Source organism: Helicoverpa zea, chromosome 17, assembly GCF_022581195.2.
Source record: "Helicoverpa zea isolate HzStark_Cry1AcR chromosome 17, ilHelZeax1.1, whole genome shotgun sequence".
NCBI classification, from domain to species: domain Eukaryota; kingdom Metazoa; phylum Arthropoda; class Insecta; order Lepidoptera; family Noctuidae; genus Helicoverpa; species Helicoverpa zea.
In genome coordinates this window covers 3,320,899-3,341,165 of record NC_061468.1, presented here as the reverse complement: position 1 = coordinate 3,341,165, position 20,267 = coordinate 3,320,899, and the positions used below count along the sequence as shown (strand labels likewise).

The 20,267-nt window shown below is 39.8% G+C and overlaps 1 protein-coding gene and 1 long non-coding RNA gene across 3 annotated transcripts; one reads left to right on the top strand and one right to left on the bottom strand.

Moving 5' to 3' along the window:
- Window positions 1–1,488: 1,488 nt before the first annotated feature.
- Window positions 1,489–20,043, top strand: LOC124638048 (protein bicaudal D). Of its 2 annotated transcripts, XM_047174842.1 has the most exons (12): window positions 1,489–1,874; window positions 3,683–3,823; window positions 8,100–8,324; window positions 9,015–9,252; window positions 10,016–10,179; window positions 11,122–11,265; window positions 11,635–11,902; window positions 12,627–12,767; window positions 13,166–13,345; window positions 14,694–14,951; window positions 16,233–16,399; window positions 16,742–20,043. In XM_047174842.1, exons 1-12 carry the CDS (start codon window positions 1,659–1,661, stop codon window positions 16,817–16,819), a joined length of 2,220 nt encoding a protein of 739 aa, XP_047030798.1. In that variant the 5' UTR covers window positions 1,489–1,658; the 3' UTR covers window positions 16,820–20,043. The 2 variants fall into 2 exon arrangements, with proteins under 2 accessions (XP_047030798.1, XP_047030800.1); XM_047174844.1 differs by lacking the exons at window positions 1,489–1,874; window positions 3,683–3,823 and adding an exon at window positions 4,867–5,013.
- LOC124638049 lies at window positions 3,830–4,776 on the bottom strand. The gene is made up of 2 exons (XR_006985324.1): window positions 4,403–4,776; window positions 3,830–4,321 (listed from the first exon to the last, which is right to left on the bottom strand). It is a non-coding gene; the product is annotated as an uncharacterized LOC124638049 (long non-coding RNA).
- Window positions 20,044–20,267: the final 224 nt, after the last annotated feature.

Below are 20,267 nucleotides of genomic sequence, written 5' to 3'. Positions count from 1 at the left end.
GGTAAAACATCAGGATAAAGGTGCACTTGTACCAAACAAACCAAGCATTAAATTAAGAACTCGAATTTGAAAGCAATGAAATCTAATTTTTTTGCTACGTTCAAACATTCATTAGATAATTTCATATGCTATAGGGTGTTATGATTATAATATCCTCCTATCAACTTAACTATGCCGAGGATCTATTTAGACGTACATAAAAAGAGACACCTCTCGAATTTGAAATGCCAAAAATATTTACTTTTGTACAGTTACCGGCACGGATGTCGGGCTCTCGGCGGAAGAGTGGGGATCGCTTTGCGCACCCGTACGCATAAGGCAATAAGGCAGTAAATTGCTTGTGCGCAGGTGAAGGTCAGGGCCCGACATCCGTGCCGGTAACTACAGTTCTCGCCAAACTTGATGGCGGTTCGTAACTAAGTTCGCATGCGACTCATATATAACTATAGCGACTGCTGCGCAGTGTCTCGCGTGATGTTCCGAATCGCCAAAAACTTTGATGATAACTATTCCTGGCTACATTCATATGACAAGTTGTGGTGGTGAATTAAATTGCGGCAGTCTGAATAGGTCTTATCCTGTTGAGTTAAACGTTGCAATTGTTAATCACTAATTAATTATGAACCACAATATTAAGCATGTAATTTCAATATTTTTTTACGTATAGAATTTTGATGTTTCGAGTTTCCTACCCTGAGTAGCGCTAAGTAGTAAATGCGTTGCGTCCGAAAACACATTTCAAGTGGTTTAATAACTAACCGGATTTCATCCCTCACCCTTATTTAATTTGGATGTTTATCGTTGTAATTTTTATAACAAAATTTGTAATTGTCAATTTGGTGTTAAAAAAAATTAAAGTAAATAACACTTTCGTGGTTTTGTTTTATTTTCGAACGGCATCCAGTTCCTATTTTATTCATTTATGATAATTTCTAAGACAACCGACAGTATTGTCAGTTTTTGTCCAGTAGGTATATCCAACTCAAATTCTACCAAGCAAATAAATCGTCTATTACATAAAATTGCTATAGAGTTCAAGGTAAATCGGTTACTGACTCTATTATCCAATACTGAAATAAAACAACAATACTCAAGGCAAATGTCATTGATATTTTTTGTGCGCATTACTGATTTTTGCTATTGTAGCTGCTAGCCTCAATATGATGGAATCTCGTTTGCCCTGTGAAAGCATTATCTATCTATATATATTTTTTGTATGATTGGATGTAGTCTGTATCTGTGTTGCCAGTTTTATAAATTTAACTCGTTGCGTGGGAAGCTACTAAACAACTGTAGGCATTCCACGCAATTCCCTTTTAGTTTTTGGGTGATATTAAGTTATTTTTATATTACAAATACTATTTAATTAACCGAGTGATATAAGAGTAAGTAGGATTTATTCAGAAATAATATTAAATATTGAGCACTCAAAACACGAAACGGAAAACAATAGGTATTATATTCTGTGGCAGTTGTCGTGTGACGTCCGTGTCAGAAAGTCAAACAAAACGTTGACAACACTGAAATGAGCTGTCAAGACGTTTTACCTTTCAGAGAATGTAGAAACAATTGATTTTACACGTTTTATATAGTTGTTTTTCTGAGATTATTTACTTTGTTTATGAAGTTAAAATATCTAGCCGTCTAACTGTCACACGATGGCAGCCGCGGCTCAAAGCGATTTATCGATCGCGGAGCTGAAGGCTGAGATCGAGAGGCTTGGCCGCGAGCTCGACCAAGCCAGCAGCGAGAAGATCCAGTCGGCGCAACTGGGCCTGGTGCTGCTGGAGGAGAAGTCGGCGCTGCAGCAACGATGCGACGAGCTCGAGGCCCTCTACGAGAACACCAAGCACGAGCTGGATATCACGCAAGAGGTTAGTGGCCTACATTCTGCTCATTTCACTCTTCATGCATTAATGGGTACATTAAAACGTGCCGAAACGGACATTTTAGTCCGACTTTATACTATTCATATTATGCACTACTTTCAAAAGTCGCAAGTAGAAATTATGAGTATAACCTACATACAGTAGAACAGTTAGTTAGATGCTGAATCTTCTTCTAGTATCATGCATTCATTGAACTTTCATGAAATCGGTACACTGAATTCAGATTAGTTTCTCCTACTTATTCCATTGCCATTGAGAAAACTTGTCCAAAACTTTGTTTCCAAACTTTGTAAAGACAGATTTTCTAGATGAGAAAGTAAGCATTCATATTTAGCTTCATTTATATTCATAATTTCTCTTAGAATAATGTTACAGTATTATAACTTATACTATCAGTTTTATGGAAATTGTTATATATTTTTTTCAGAATATATGCAAACTTTCATTTAACTTATGTGAAAGAATTCTGTCAATGAGGCAATGTGGATGTGATTGCATTTTTCATTCAATATAATTTAATTTTATGGTAGCCTGCTTATCAGTGCATACTGTGCCATGTCTAACTTTAATAATTGAAATAGTGCTGTAACACAAGGAAAAAATTTACCTGCTTTATTACATGTCCCACATTCAATATTTAATGATATCCTAATGAGAAAAAAATATCATTAAGAAAACTGCAATAACTATTAACTGTAATGATAGCCAAAAGTTAATTATAGTCTGTTTTTTAATCTCGTAGACTAAATTGACACTTGCAAAATGTCAAACTTTCTAATAATTTTGCCAGCTCTGTGGTGCAGTGTTGTACTTACGATACCGGTTCGTTGAATCGTAACTTTTTACAATAAGTCATCCTGAAATAATGGGCTTATCCTTGATGATTACGCATGGCTTTGCGTGGTCAGATATCCCTGGCAGTTTGTAGCACGTCGTACAGCCATGTGTACGTACGTGAATTTTCAATATAAAACTTTGAATGAATATTAAATTCGTCTATTATAGATAAAAAGTTACGATTCAACGAACCGGTATCGTAAGTACAACACTGCACCACAGAGCTAGCAAAATTATTAGAAAGTTTGACATTTTGCAAGTGTCAATTTAGTCTACGAGATTAAAAAACAGACTATAGTGTTATATCGAAACAGAATAATGTATGCCTATTATTAAAAAACCTCTCCATCATACAAAACTGCCCATAAAAACTGATCAGCAGGTTAAAATGCAAATTGCCTGCATGTTAATGAAACATTTGGAACATAAATATCTTTAAAACGCTACATAGTGGCCGCAGCAGTTTTCTTTTTCCTTTTTGAATGGCATATTTACTAGCATTGTTGGCTCTTTTTTCATTTATAAGGGTTGTTTAAGATATAAAACATCAGATATGGGAACTTTTGAATTCAACTAGAAGAGAAAACTGCCCAGCTGTGGGAAATAAACATAAGATCTGCCTTATACTGTATATGAGATAGATTGTTCTAACAAATGTTCTTTAGTATACTTATATTATAATACTCCGTACTCACAAAATATTAATAATTACTTGCTAATTTTTTTACAACCAACTTTGCTATTGGTTTTGTATAAAGTATTCTATGTAAGTAATTAAAAACACTGGCCTTGTCGTTCATGAGGGCCTAATTATTCTGTTTAAAAAATACTGTCATGTTTATTGACTTTTAAAGAGTGAGAGAAGAAAATTAATAATTTTCCATCATTAATGTCAACTATTTGATTATATAACTGATATCTTATTTATTCCCCTTCATTTTTGTTTTTGTCACCAGGCTCTTATGAAACTAGACACAACTCAGAAGGTAACAACTCGGAGTGGAATAGAGCAAGAAAATGCTCTCCTCAACGAGTCGGCTGCTATGGAGAGCTCCCTCACCCTACAGATACTGGAGCTGGAGAGTGAATCCAAACAGGTATTGTTTACTTACATTTTAATGATATATTTATTTAAACCGTAACTTTATACATTGGATAGCCTTCTCGGAAATTATAAAAGAAGACACTGTGAATGTGGTTGCAATAGAAACTCAGTTTAATTTGATTTACTGTACAGGATTAGGACTTTTTAACACCAAGTCCTCCAAAACTACATACAACCTCAAAACATTCTTACTTTTAGGCCCAGACTCCACCAAAGCGGCGCAAAGCATTCTTTTCCCTACACTGAGTAGCATCCCTAAAACCTTCTCCACTCTGCTCTGCTTTTGTGGACGCGGTCAATGTCACAATATGTCACAGTTACGTTCTAATCCGAGTCCTTTTGGTAGGTTCGGCAAGTATGTCAAATAAACCATCGCGAACTTAACTTTATCGAAACAATACATAAATAACTATTGTATAACTTTAATTAAAGTAGTATTAAATGTAGATTATATCACAGAATTTATACGTAGAACACGCGTGACGACAACCTGTATGGTGCAAAACAATATTATGATAAAATAATATATAGATCCGCTAAAATTTGATGCTGGTAACAACTGCACACTTACGCGCTGAACATGATGAAGTTTTCCGATGTAAAGCACGGTTAATTTTAAATAATGACGGGCGTCTCATTATCTCATTGAACATTTTTCCCGAGACACATCTGACAGCATGCCTACGCTCTGTTTAATGAAATGGGAGCAATTGGCGTGAATCATCCGCGGACCCTCGGAGCAGTGCGCGCGAGACGCCCCTACCCAACACACTCCAACACATTTCGTGATTAACTACACATTTGACTAGTTATTTCGAACGAAGAAAATACTGCTAACCGTGATAAATCATAAGTAATCAGCGTTGCAGCAGTTGATATAGGCGCGAACCAAATAGACCTCTATCGTCCGTGATGTAATGCTGCGAATGGCGTAAGCGCAGCCGTCGGGAATCCATAACACTGATCCAGAAATACATTTTTATTTGCCCGGCCTTGATTCACGTATTCACGCATTACTCAATGGTGTGTAGATTTTTAGCAATGCACGCACGTTCTGTGCATTAGTGTCTTTTGAATTATGCCGAATATTTAGTGCTTGTGCCAAGTGAATGTGTGTAAATATGTTTTAGTGTAGTACGAGAGGATTCCCGGCGACACGCAAAAATGAATGAAGAAGGCGAGGTATAAATGTGTTATTATTTGATGTTTGTTCAACTGGCTATCCCGAAGGGGCTGGCTGGCGGGCTGATAAACCATGCTCGTGTTTCACGTCTAACATTGTTTACAGTAATAATGGAATACTGTTGACACTTGTTTCGGCGCTGGCAGACCGCCAGAAAAATAAGTACGGCTAGGTTTAATCTCCATTTATAAGTTTATCGACATAAAGTTGTCCCGTTCCGCGCTTTATGTTCGCCCATACATAATTTATGAATTCATTCAGAAAGGTCCTTTTATGTCGTGAATATTTGCGAGATAATGTCTCTCTCGGGAATTCATTCTGGATCGCATTATTATGTTTATTATTTATTACGAATAATGAGCTCCTTTTCAATTTTTTATAAATTATGGCTTTATTTATTACGGCTCTCTTTACAACACAAATAATATTTGCACAGTGACCTCTTTCTCCTACAAGCGGATAGCACTCACGAAGATTGTTTAACAATTACTTTACCTCGAGCCTGGAATGACATAATTAATTCACTATATTCTGTACTGGTAATTGCACTATAAAGGAACTCTACTTTGCTAATTAATCACGTATGGTTCTAAGTCACGAAGTATGCGTAACTGTCGGAGCTGGTGTAGGTCGAGCCTCTTATCACTCGTAACAGATTTGTTTACAATGCCTGAGTCAGACTCCCGGCTATAGCCGGTGCACTTATTGTATTCAATTCGATTGGGCTTTATGTTATGCTAGAGTTTATTGCTTGTAAAAGCACAGACGTGTAATTCGTTTTATTACCAGTGACAAGTCTCATCATTGTTGTCGCATAATTTATGACTTCTTCAATGTACGTTCTCAATTTGTTGCTGAAATAGACTTTTCGAAATCTTGAGTATGAGGCTTTATATTATGTTATCAAATTATCAAAATGTTTTGTTATGGCTATATTATTTAATTTTTACACTAATATAATAACAACATCTAGCCAGATTAACTGTATACAAATATCACAGTATATCTACGCGCTGACCACAATTCGAGGTGACTATATCGTACACTGTGGCTTCCGACCACAATCCGCACAAGGAGTAATAGCGAGGACATGCGGCATCCCCTTAATAATATTGTACGGCCGATGCAATGCGACAGAAATCTGAATACCAAAGATTCCGTCACACCATTATTGTTCTTACATACATAATGTATGTTTCCCATAGGAAATATTGTATGGGTAAAAGTTGTTTGCAAAAGTGTGCTGGATTCTTTTCTCATGGAAGAGGCGTATAGGTCTCAGCGGATCTATTTGCACCTAGAAACCATAGCGACACAAATATAATAACCCTAAAAAAAAAAACAATTTATCAGATCTATTTGGGGGATTTTTATTCAGACCCATTATGTTCCCAGAATATCAACTGTCTGAAACTTCGTATACCATTATCTGACTCAGAATCAGCATTCCCCCAACTATTGCCATTATGAGCAAGCATTCAGGTCTCGACGGAAGCTGTCTAGTATATTACCAAACGGCTGCGCGACAGGCTTGTCGCGAACGGCGATGACTAAAAAACGTCTACCTAGCATGAATCATAGCTCGCACTTAGATCGGTTTATAAGAACCGATATAGACTCGTGTGTTTCTTGTTGCATTGTGAATCCGTTCAAAAGCCCTTGAAACGATATCACGTCATAATTACCTTACTATGAGAGACGCGGTGACGTGTTAGACGACAATGTATTTATTTATTGCAAAATATATTTTCGTTTTGATATCTAATAGAAGACAACTTTATTAGATTTGAAGAAGCTTCCTTCTTTCTGGTTGTTTTAACCAGGACACATGACGAAGAAACTAGTAAAGTCAGCAAGAAAATAAGCGCCTTTGGCCACCCTATATTTACACTGGAAATGTGACTTCTGTATTTACGTTACACAGGTAGTCTGTTAGCTTATTGACCTAAGCGAGGGCTGACCGTGTTACAATTTATGATCGGCCACTCCCTGACGTTTTGCCTATTCGCGAAATAGGCGGGGCTCATCACTAGAGTGTTTCTATGTTAGGTTACATTTTAAACTGTGGTCATTTTAGAATATGATACTGGACATACAAGAACTTATCTGAGAAAAGAGAGGTAATCATGGGTAGTTAGAATATTTTCAAGAATTTCCCTTCTAGAAGTACGCGCAGTACCGTCTCGAATGTTATTTCATCATCATGTTTATCAGCTTTCCAAGTAAACCGCCCTGAAAAGCCAAGCAACCCACCCAAGTGTATTTTGTTATCGTTCTAAAATATGGCTCCAAATGTTGGATGTCAAATTACGTCGTATCGAGAATTGTTATAGGGCTTCCGAATAATTAATGTTTTGGAGTAAAATAATATGAAGCGGGCGTGGTAGGTCCTCGTCCATTAATTACAATTAAAAAGATCGGTAGTAAAAAGTAATTATGGTGGCGGTTCGACGAGGCTTTGTTTCATTAAGTAAAGCAGTCCGTGTCAACTGGAGATTAACAAACCAGCTTTTACAACATTCAATATTGTAAGCGACAGGAGAATGTAGTCGTAAAAATGTACTTGCGGATATGTTGAATCAGATGTATGTAAGTACATCTACATTTTTGTTAGTTCGCTTTCTATTTGAATGTATTGTGATGTAAGTTAAATTCCCAGTCAGTATCGCGGTTAACCAATTAGAAAGATTGATCTGATCGAATTAAACGATGCGAGAAATCGAGCACGTTAAATCGTAAAACAGCGCTATCGTTCATAAGAGATCTACAAACATCCGATTACTGTTCGTGCATTGTCGCGTTATCTGTATATCCGATACATAAATTCAGTTTATAGTCAAGTGGCTGCCACTGAACATCGCGTGTACGTAAACCTCGGCGTTTTTCACGCCATAAACGAAAACACCGTAACGATAAATCGTACAAACGTTACGTTTTCGTCAATAGTTGTTTTATTATAATTTATAGAACAGGGTATTATTGAAATTATATGCAAGCGACATTTATTGCTATGTTAAACAGTTTATACTCTACAAATACACTTCGTCAAGTTTTTTCAGCGATCTATTATATTTTTTGTTGACAGTTGCGTCACGAATTGGACCGCGTGGTGAGCGAACGTGATCGCTTACTGGCTGAAAGTTCGGAGCTGGGCCAGGACAAGGTATCCCGGGAGTCGGAGCGCGTGGCTCTGAGGGCTGAGCTCCGGGAAGCCAGGCAGAGGGAACAGAGACTGCTCGTCGACATCGGGGATTTGGAAGACGAGAATATTTCGCTACAGAAACAAGTGTCCGCGCTCAGATCTTCACAGGTAAGATTATTTTAGGGATAAGCTAATAATATCTTACTGATTCTGTTACTTAGTGGTTCACATAAATCCATTATATTTATGAAAATTACCTAACATCTTGCTGTTGTTTGGTTATTTGATTCTATTACCCCAGATCCACGAGCGCGCTTGTGATGTGCTACGTATGAACCGTCTTAATATAAAAAGTCTAGATACTAAATATTAAAAAAAATGTATTAAAAAAAATATGAATACCCGGTATTGGCATCGCAAATGACCGTCGTTACTGTTTAGTGGTGCATTGATACTTTACGCGCAACTTTGGAGCCGTGCCCACGGGTAGTCGCGAAACCTGCTGCCTAATTGATTGGCTCATATATCAACCTGATAATCGTATCTGCGACTTATGGACTATTCGATTTTCCAAACTGATCGCGATTTTATGTTTGCGATGCTGCATATTGCTTTTGGAAGTTTAAATTGCTTCTTCAATAGATAGAGCAATATAATGTTTTTAAAGTTTTGGATATATATTATTTACATCACATACATCTGGGACTTTATTTTTTGCCTGTAATGGCATAGGTCTAAAAAACAGAAAGATAACAGCAGGTTCGTCAATAAAAGGACCAAGTGAAAATTTTGGTTTCCGAATTTAATTATGCACTCCGAATATTACAACGAAGTTTTTCCCAATAACCTCTCCTACAGGTTGAATTCGAAGGCCTAAAACATGAAGTCAGACAACTTCGCGAAGAGGCCGAAAATGCGCGCGCCATGGCCGAAGAGACGGCCGCGTTACGCCGCATCGCTGAGCGACAGCTGGCCGAAGCGCTCGAAGCGCTGCAAGCCGAGAGAGAAGCCAAGTTCGCTGCCAAGAAGGAACTTGACGCTCACCTCAGCAGGGAAGCTGCGTACAACATCACCAACTTGGCTTACAGTATACGAGGTAAGCAATAACTAAAAACTTTCATACATACATACTTGCTGGTCAAAATCAGAACCTCCTTTTTTGAGTCGTTAGTACTAAAACCTTCTTCTGAATGTAACAAAATACTGTGACATCACAGAAAAAAAAAACAATTGCAACACCGTTCTTAATTGAAAATTGAATATCTTGCTCGAGTATATGGGTTTTGTATTGTCTGTGCGCTGACCTTGAGTTCTTACGGACATTTGAAATATTTGAATTTGGAATGACCGATTTATTTTTATGACAGATTTGTATAGAAAGAGTTGTACAGCTACCCTCTTTTAGACACGATAAAGTTGTTCTAATTACCTGCGTGAAAACTAAAATAATATTCCGTGCACAAGGACGGTACCATATATTTGATTGCGTTGAAAATAGTATCGAAATAAATAGAACCTGATGGCCGATTCTAATCAGAAAGGTAACATCGTCATTTTAAATTGTTAGTTTCAGTTTTCCATATTTATTTTTTACGTATACCTATAATGCAAGGCATAACATTTTCTAAAAAAGGCCAATTTCGAAATCCTGCAAACTTTTTGTTCCCGAAACAAGTCAAAATTCTAGAAACAAAGTTTTTCGAGACACACAGTCTTAGCGGTCGTGTTTGCCTTTTTGTCTTCCCGTTCAACACTTTTCTTGGAAACCAACGGTAGTGAAAACCCTTTTCCATTCCCTACCTTAGAAGTTTCTGGAAATACAAATTCGAAGTTCCTACAGTCTTCTAACTCGGACACAGGTATGCCAGACGACGGCACAGAGGACGAGGGCGAACCGGGCGGTTCCTCGTCAGCGGAACTGGCGGGCGCCATGGGCGACCACCACGCCGACCTCTTCTCTGAAGTGCATCTCCACGAGATATCCAGGCTTGAGAAGCAATTGGAACAGGCACATAATGAAAATGTAAGTTTTTTGGAAGTATATTTAGTTGTTGATAAACTTATTTTAAAGATACATAGACAATCAAGTATAAAAAGTTAAAGTTACATAAAAAAAAAACAAAGTGAGAAAATGTAAAGTAACTACGGAAGATATTTTGGTGACGGTTTTACAAAAATATATTATTTCAAGTGACAATATAACTTGCAATTTGTATTTTCGTAAAGTAATGGACAGCCACGATATATATTAATTATTTTCCTATAACCAATACTTATTGCACCGAGGACATATTTCTCCTGTACACATCTTCGAATCTCACACAGGATCACAAAATTTCGCTCGAAACCTGAAAGTTTAATTCATAACATGATGATGAACCAGACAGTCTCACTTCAAAATGCAAGCTAACTGACATTGTATGCATATTTAAGCGGCGCTTAATGGAATTGACCTCGTTCTGAAGTTCAGCGCTCACCTGGAATGTTTCATGAGATTTGGGAATTGATACTAATTAGATAAAGCGGGCACTGTAGGTAGTTTACAATTTATCTCTCGGCGCTGTGACTCAAAATGTCGTCTTTAGTCACACACAGTTGCTTCTATGACTACATAATGTAGCCGAAATCTGTTTACCTAGTATGAGTCTTACACCACACAATGTTTTAGTAACTACTGAGTAAAATGTAACTTGATTAACCTTCCAAGTTGTATTAAGAAGTTGTACAACTGCAAAATCAAACGTCCATTATTGTTTTTATTCTATTGTTATCTAAGAATTCGTGTTTGTTTCATTAAATTACCAATTTAAGTTATGGTACGTCCAGAGTTATTGAATTTTCGAGTCTCTTACGAACAGCACGGTTGCAATTCATATGTAACTCTCCGTAAATTGCCCGCGAACCCTTTAAGCAGCTTTGAAAATTAATATAGGTTGTTTAATATCCCCGTTATCCCATTCTACAGAGTCAGCTACAAGCGTCGATGCGCAGCGCCCAGGTGACGGCGGAGAGCGAGAGCGCGGCCGCCGCGCTGCTCCGCGCCGGCCTCACTCGCGCTGCCTCTCGCGTCACTGCGCTACACGCCTTGCACTCTGACTGCGCACCATTGGTCAGTACTGGAAATAGCCAGCTGAATAAACGGACTTATTGTGAACCTTCAAGAATTTGATCACGGTGAAGGAATCGAGTTCTGTTAAATGTCGTATATAATGTGTCGTTCAAATTCGGACTATTCGACCAGTTCGCTACACGTGATATATAATATAAAATTTATCGTTTGAAAGCACACTTGTCCATGTCAGACATGAAGAATTCCATGGTCGCGGCCATCTCATCCGATGCTGACAGATGTGCGTGCACCATGAAGAATTTTTTTTCAGAGCATGAGTGACCATCAATGACATACTGAAAGTCTTATGTTATGCGTTTTAAAAACAGCCTTACCAGCCATATCAAATCAACTAAACTTTTCTTCCAGGACGAGGAGAAGGTTGAATCCGGTGGAGTATCAGCGCGAGCTGCCAAATGGCTGACGTGGTGGCGAGTGTCCGGCGGCGAGTTGTCCGGACTGGCAGCGCTACTGTCCGAGCTGTCGTCCGGCGCGGTGCCGGCGGACGGGTCGGCGGCGTCGGCGGCCGCGTTGCAGAGGGCGGCGCTGGCGCAGCTGGCTGATAGGGTCGCTGAGGCTGAAGTGCGATGTGCTGCGTTGCAAGCCGATGCTGATCTGTTGAGGACTCTTGCTGGAGGTAAGTCACTTAAGAAAGGAAAAATTGTGTTGCTTTTTTTACTTGTTATAAGATTAGGGCTACCATCCGTCCGGGTTTCCCCGGATTTGTCCTCGTTTGGAGCCCGCCCGTGGAGACTTCATGCAAGGAAGCACCTATTTTTGGCCAAATGAAAAAATAATATGTAAATTGGCTTTTATTTTTTGTTGCATATTACTTTCGAAAAATGCGATTTACGGCAAATGTCCAGGTTTTTGAATCTTTGTCCGAGTTTGATGAAATTCGAGATGGCAGCCCTATACAAGCTATTGATTAGCCATAGTCAAGGACGTAATTATACTAATGATTCTCAAACCAAATAAACAAAAAAATTGGTCCGAAAATTTTTGATTTCAATTTTTTTTTCGGAAATTCGTCAATGCCACCTACCCCTTTTTAAACTCGGCGCGTGTGTTACTGGCTTCAAAACTGTGCTGCGCCCTCAGACAAACGCAAACACAAAGCATACGCAACGATCACTCATGAATTTAATTCATAAAATTGGATTATTTCTGAAATACTATGACATTACAATGACAAAAAAGCAGCGCATATTAACTATTTCCCGTTAACTAATTCCAATCCATTATTTACGTATTTTATGTCAACCTCCTTAAATATGGCACAGATGCAAATCAACACTTTGTATAAGATGGAAAAGTCATCAATTCATGAACGTATTATTAAGATATTTTGTCTCCCACAGGAGCGGGCCGTGCCCTGTCGACGGCGGCGCCGGCGCTGCTGTCGGCGGCGGAGACGCTGGCGCAGATCTACCACCACGTGTGTGCCGTCAACGGCACCCAGCCCGAGCGCGTGCTGCTCGACCACGCGGGGCAGAACATAGGTCAGATATGTACTCTAACGTTGTTGTATACCATTACAATGAAAGAAGTTTGAAAGAAATATATAAACAACGAAACAATCAGATTGGGTAGCTAGTAAAAAATAATATTCACACACGCGAAAATAAAGAAACAAGCTGCGTAGCCGCGGACAGGTAACAACTCGCATGCGTTTGCGGCCGCGTGGACTGGGTGACTATGATGGCAGCCGCCGGCATCTCAACTATCCATAATTTTACTGTCATTTTACTCTTCATAGCGCGCTCTATACTTGTTGTTTTATTAGGTAAAAATAAAATAAATACGATAAGCAGATATAAGGTAACATAGTTTTAAAGTACTAACAAATGCACATAGAATTATTATGTTCTAAATTAAATGTTAAATAATTTTCCCACAGTATCAGGCGCCGAAGACCGTGGCGCGGAGGCCGAAGCCCTAGCCCTCGCAGCGGGCGAGCTAGAAGGCCTGCGGGCGGCGGGCGGCGTGGCGCGGTCGGCCGACACGCTGCTGGACCAGTTGACACATCTCCGTGCTGCGTTGGACACTGCACTCGACTCCAGGAACAGGCATCAACCTGGTATGTGGGCGACGAGGAAATTAGGTTATAATGTCTAGACGAAAAAAAGGACCTTAGGTGCTGGGTTTCAGCTATACATGAAATTAAATGTGAATGCGTTATGGTCACTTTTTTGCAGTATATGTGAAGTGTATTCCCCAGCAGGTAACTTGACATGAATTGTTAGATGAAAACAAGTCGTATTACAAAAAAAAAAACTAAATTCTTGGCATATTATTTGCCGTCGATTGTACCCTCAGGAATTTGATAAAATTATAGGGAAAAACTAGTTTATGAAGTCTATCTACCTAGCGAGTTACATATAAACGTAAAGTACGTCCTACATATCAAATAATACTGGAAATAGTACAAACCTAAATATAACATCTTTATCCCCACCCAGGTTTCCCACCCGACCACTATTCCAAATCCCGGACTCCATACTACACTCCTATAAAGAAACTCAAAGAGCAGAACAATTGCAAGCTCAAGATAGCGGACACTAAACGCAAACTACACAACTTAATATCTCATTTACAATCCTTAGAAATTGACAGTAATTACAAAAAAGACGAATACCCGACAAGGAGTGTCAAAGAAATAACAACCTTCTTCGAAAACATGTCCAAATTACCCAAAACGGATGTCGCAACCAACGCGAAAATCAAAGACATGTCTATGGACGGTTATCATAAAAACTCCTTAATTCCTTTTCCAAATACAACCTTATTTAACAACTCTGGCAGTATGGTACTGTCCAAGCATTTGGGCAGTAATGTGAACTTGCACTATGTATGGAAAAACGCTATGATAAACGGCGGTAGTGTGTACTGTAAGAATGTACCCATTCAAAGAAGTGACTCCACAATATCATCAGGCATTAAGACCTCGTTGAGGACCAGTCTGGTGACTTGCGTCATGATGCTACAGTACATCATATGATGGACAGAGAATGATGAAGTGCAAAGGTTCCGTTTTTATCGATATTTCATTGGTGCAGCTCTAGTTGTGTAGTCGATTTGAATTTTTCAAGAAAGTACTTTTATTTATTTTTGAATGAATAAATTTACAAGTATTTTACTCAGTTTTCATTGTAGAAGTATATGTAGTTAGTATTTCTTCATGGTACATGTTATGACGAGATTCCACCAAAATTGATCGAGAACAAAAATTGCGTCGACGTCGGCACGAGTCCATTTCTTGCTATCTTGCTAAGGCGTCACTGTTTACTAAAGCGAGTAGACTGCTAGAAGTTACATTTGTATGCCTCACTGTGCCAAACAGTCAAACCGGTGGAATCTAGCCATTACATTGATTTAGTCAACACAAACACCTACAATACTAATTCTTATATACAAACCTTTTCCAGTAATGGAGACCGAAGAGCGCGGCGCCGAGGTGGTAGAACTCCAAGAACAGGTGATCAAGCTGAAGTCCCTGCTCTCCACCAAGAGGGAACAGATCGCCACATTGCGTACCGTTCTCAAGTCCAACAAGAACACCGCCGAGGTTGCTCTCGCCAACCTCAAGAGCAAGTACGAGACGGAGAAGATCATCGTTACCGAGACCATGCTGAAGCTCAGGAACGAGCTGCGGCTGCTTAAGGAAGATGCTGCTACCTTCTCCAGTAAGTATTGGGGGCTGGGGGAGGGGAGAAAATAGGGGTGGGGAGATGGGGGTAATTGTTTATTTTTGTGTTTGTTTTGGAAGTTTGAGTGATGATGGTAAGGTTAGTGAAATTTTGCCATTTATTGCTAGAATACCAATCAAGAAATCTTTTCCTCCGTGAGTAGTTTCCTTGCTTCATCAATAGGGTTGTTTCCAATTTTCGGAAATCTATTTAGATAGCTTCTAAATAATTTTAAGATCACCCTCTCTTTCATTTTTCGTCTCAAATCTTTTTATTTTTTATGTATTACATGTTTTTCTATTTGTCTTAAAAAATTGCTCAGAAAACGCTAGATCACGTGACTGTGACGTCAACGTTCTCTGTTCATTCCTTTACATTTTAAAGCACATCTAACAAGAAAAAACTAACATACCAACTAATGGATTTCTTAATTTTAATAATGTATTTTTATAAAATAACTACAAAAACTATAATATTTTATACATATAGATTATTTTTATACATTTGCACAAAAATAAAATACTTCAAATGTTTTGAGTTGTGTACGCGGAAAAATGAAATGGTGCAAAGAAACGTAAAGTTTGTGTTTATTTATATTGAGGTTATGTTTGTGTCCGCGTTCGAAAAGATTTGATGCTTTTTCAAAAAACTTAAATTAAATGAATGTCTACAAGGTTTGTGTTGTGCGAGACTGTGGAAATACGACCATTAGTGCTCTAAATAAACTGTTCATCTACGTACCGCTGAATAAAAATCTTGGTTATTGGCAAAGAATTGAGCGACCATAAAAGAGTCTACTCTTGGCAGATTGGAACTATCAGCTTTCATAAATCCTTTCTCCATAATTCTTTAGCAGTTGTATCACTTAAATGCAATTAACACGCAGAACTTCACAGAAGCAAATAAACAAAACATTAATTCTGAGGTTATTTCGATATATCTGTCACTGTCAAATACTTGTCATTGTCAAATATAGAAAGGATGACGTCATCGGTCTCTTCTCGTCGTTTTTAATGGCGTGACGTCACAGGCTCAAAATTAAAATTTCATAAATTAATTTAAAAATATATGGTCAGTTATAAATAATATAATATAGCTTATCGTGTTTCTAGTTTTGTGAACTTTCGGTGCATTTATTTAATTTTAACTAAATGAATACTAGGAAACAACCCTATTTTCTTTAAAAAAAAAACTTGTTTAACTTAGGTACTGTTTAGAAGAGAAGAGATTTTTTCCTCTTGTGAGAGAGTAGACTATAGCTTATATGGTTGTGTGTAGGTCTCCGCGCGATGTTCGCGGCGCGGTGCGAGGAGTACGTGACGCAGGTGGACGAGCTGACGCAGGCGCTGGCGGGCGCCGAGGAGGAGAAGAAGACGCTCAACCAGCTGCTGCGCCTCGCCGTGCAGCAGAAGCTGGCCCTCACGCAGCGCCTCGAGGAGCTCGAGGTAACCGCATGCTACATTTGCTGGTTGACCAGTAGCCCCCACTTACACTACTTTGTTCGAAACCTCCCAGCAAAAAGGAACGTCAAACGAATAAATGATTGAACGAATTAATTATAATTTTATTGATGAAATGAACGCATGAGATAAATGAACTGTGATTGGTTGCATTGACACTAGTTGACAGCACATGAGATAAGTTGAGTACGTTAGGTTTGTTCGAAGTGCCGCTGGATAGATCTGTCAACATAATACATTATTGCTTTGTTGATCTTAGCAGCTGCAACTTAGTTACAACTCGTCTCTTAAATATAAGTGAGTGTTCTTTATAAATATTGTCTGCAGGTGGACCGCGAGATGCGCACGCGGCGCGTGCCGAAGGCGGGAGGCGGCGCCACGCGCGCGCGGGGGCGGGACTTCTAGCGACTCGTGTCGGCGCTCAAGGCCGCCGCCGCCGCCCTGCGCGCGCTGCTCGCGCCCGCCCCCCACGTGCGCAGCTAGGCGCCGCCCCCGGCCCCGCCCCCGGCCCCGCCCACTGCGCAGCGCCACGAATTTATAGTGTTTAGTGTGGGGCGTGCCGAGCGGCCGCAACAATTTTATAACTGTGCGCTCCCTTGGGACTAAATTATTTATACGTTTTATAAAATTTTAATCTAATTAATGGTAGGTACGGGTGTGAGGGAGGAGCCTCGGCGCGGCGCGGGGGGCGGGGCGCGGGCCCGTCGCTCCGTGAACCGTCAAACTGTGCAGCCGCGCCCGCCGCCCGCCGCGCTGGACGCGATAGAGACGAACATAGAATTAATGGAATAAAAACTAGGTACTCGTCGAGGCTCCTCGCCTGGTGACAGTTGGTGTGTAATATTAAAGTTGACTGATTTTTACCGCGAGCCCCGTCGGGCCGGTGCGTTGTTGTTGTTGCCGCAGTGTCGGCCGCTCGTGTCGGTCGTACTTGTCGCCCGCACGTGTCGGTCGTACTTGTCGCCCGCACGTGTCGATGTTGCGTCTCGTTCGCGATCGTGCCGCGCGTCACCGATCCAGATTTGATATCGAATTTCCTCAATATATCTATCTATTGCACGTCTCAAATTGATGTTTATCGAGTATTTTTGTAATAGGATCAGTGTATTTTATTACGCATATGAATTTATGACCGTTGTTACGATATCGCAGAAGACACGGCGGCGCAGCGGGCGGCCGGACGGCCGGCTTGCTGTCCGGCCCGGCTGGCTTGCTGTCCGGTCCGGCCGGCCGCTGCGCCGCACTCCGCCTCAGAGACACATTTTCTTATACGTGTGGAAGTTAACGGGAGTTTCGATGAAACAGTGCGACATTATTTTTTATGATATACATTATATTTATTGTTCGAGTCTTATTATATTAATAGAATCCTCTACTCGATACGAATGTTTAGTACGTCCAATTAAAAATTTCTAAAAATAAAAAAAAGATATTCGTCGACGTCCATCCATTGTGTGCGCAAAAAGACTATGTAATCTGTTCTGTAGTGGATACGTTTGTTGTGTTGTTGTGGCCCTCTGCCGAATACTTTCGTCCATCTTGTTCTAGTTGTACTCGTAGTGTTTCAGTATTTTTTGTTAGTGACGTTAGACTGTTGTGGCTGGGAGTTGGCTCTAATGTATTGTACCGGACTTGTTACATTAACTGCGGACCGGCGCGAACTGCTAGCGTGTGTATCTACCCGGAGTGTTGATGGGAGTTGTAGGACATGTTCGCGTCGAGGTCACCGACTCCTCGCCACTGTTGTGTTACTCTGCCGTCCTGTGGCGTCGCCACACGCGTCCATTCTTGTCCATGAGCTGGCCGCTGCACTGCTGTTCCCGCACTCCGCTGAACATCTCACAAGCAAACACTTCACTCGTTATCTCTCAACGAATGTTACTTATCAGTTTTCGTCCTTTTTGCTCAAAACTTTGCTCACGGGCGGCGGCCAGCGAATCTATTGATAAGACAAAATTTACAAAAAATGAAAAAAGATTTTATTAATGTTACGTATTTATTGTTTACGTTATCGGATGTGATATTGGCAGCTTCCCGTGCCGCGGTCGATCGACCGCTCGGTGACATAGTCGTTGACCTCTCCTAGCGTCTCACTGACCTTAGGCTAGTTGGACCGTTCCATGTAGTGGGCACTCGCCCTTAGTAGGTATTTTTACTGGTTTAGGATAGAGCTAGAAACATTAACCTTCAAGTATACTTAGTAGGTAATCTAGCGAGGATGTCCTCGTGTAGTGGAATTAATTTGCAATATTAACTGTGGTAGCGATATTAGTTTGCAGAGCTCAAAGCGCGGCGGCGAGGCTCAGAGCCGCCGCCGCCGGACCATCGCCTTGCATTTATTGTTTATAGATATAATTATATTGACTAGCTTTCATTAGAGCTTTCTTCATGTACTTAAACGATGGACTTACCAATTGTTAGCTTTACTATGTATTTTTCTTTTCTAAGTATTATTGTTTCGTATGTAGCTTAGCAGCAGACATCGTTTATGTATTCTTATGTCTAGTCACAGATAACTCCGCGCGTCTTGTGCTCGTTTCATAGATATCATTTAAACTATAATGAAACTCGTACTAGGCGCGGTTTGCATCGACATAATAATATTTTTATATGCTATTTGTTATAAGAGCTGTATGTTTTTCGACAAATGATATTCATCTGCAAGGAATTTTGTCTGTATTTTACGACACTGTTGAGTTTGTCGAAATCACTTGACGTTTTCTACATCGCTTATTTGATTCAGATGTATTGTTATTTGTTAAATATATGCCGACTATATGTTCAGTGCGCCGAAACTGTTTCGCCACTGCATATTATAAGTATTAGTGCAATTTAAATTTGGTTGTTTCATATACATGATATTGTTCTTTGTATTATTATGCAGTATTTACACAACATAGTGGGCATCGCTCGATGTCTGCTGCCACTCATCGGTGGCGGTAATCATAGCGATTAACCAAAAATCATATTTTTCTTTATACATTATAACATTTAGATAATTATTTTGCTTAGGCATAGATATTACGTTATTATAGAGTAACTATTGATTATTAGTTACATTATTTAAAGATGACTTTTTGTTATAAAATGCCCGCTACTTTATTATTGTATTGCGACATGATTTAGGTGTTGGACAACTCGAAGCATGAATGTTCCCACTGACCGTGGTCTCATTTGAATCTGTAGCTGAGTAAACGTCAATTAACTTGAAGCTGGGTGCGACTGCGAGCTGAGCATTATCGTAGAAACTATCGCGCAATCCGTGTTCTCGTGTAATGTGTGTTGTGTAACAATGAGCTTGCCGGCGACCCCACGCTTTTCGATACAACATTGCACAGTTTGATGGTTCACTTCGGACGAACAATTATATTTCTTCCTCACTTTAATTACAGATGGCCACGTTTTATTTGCTTTTGTAATCGAACCAGATTACAAGTCTTTTAGAATTAAACCCAATGAGCTTGTTTGTGTAAGCGGTGTGTAGATATTCACCGACAGATGTAATGAACCAGCGCCGGGAACATATCATGACAGAGCGGATTTATTTTCATTGTGTAAGGCACACCGTGTTGTCCCAATGACTGATTTGAATCATGTATGAGAATAATAAATTATATATTTAAAACATTTTGGCGTGGTTTTATTTCACAACCGGATTTCAATTATAGTTATTGGCACGAATCTTGAGCTCTGACCTTCACCTGCGCAGAAGTATGAAGTGAGGCGCGGGGGCGGGCTAAAGCGGTGATTGGCCTGCAGTGCATCGCGTCATAGCATAGCCGTCACTCGGTATTGGTTCTTTGCTAATAAATCACTTCTGCGCAGATGTAGGTCAGAGCTCAAGATTCGTGCC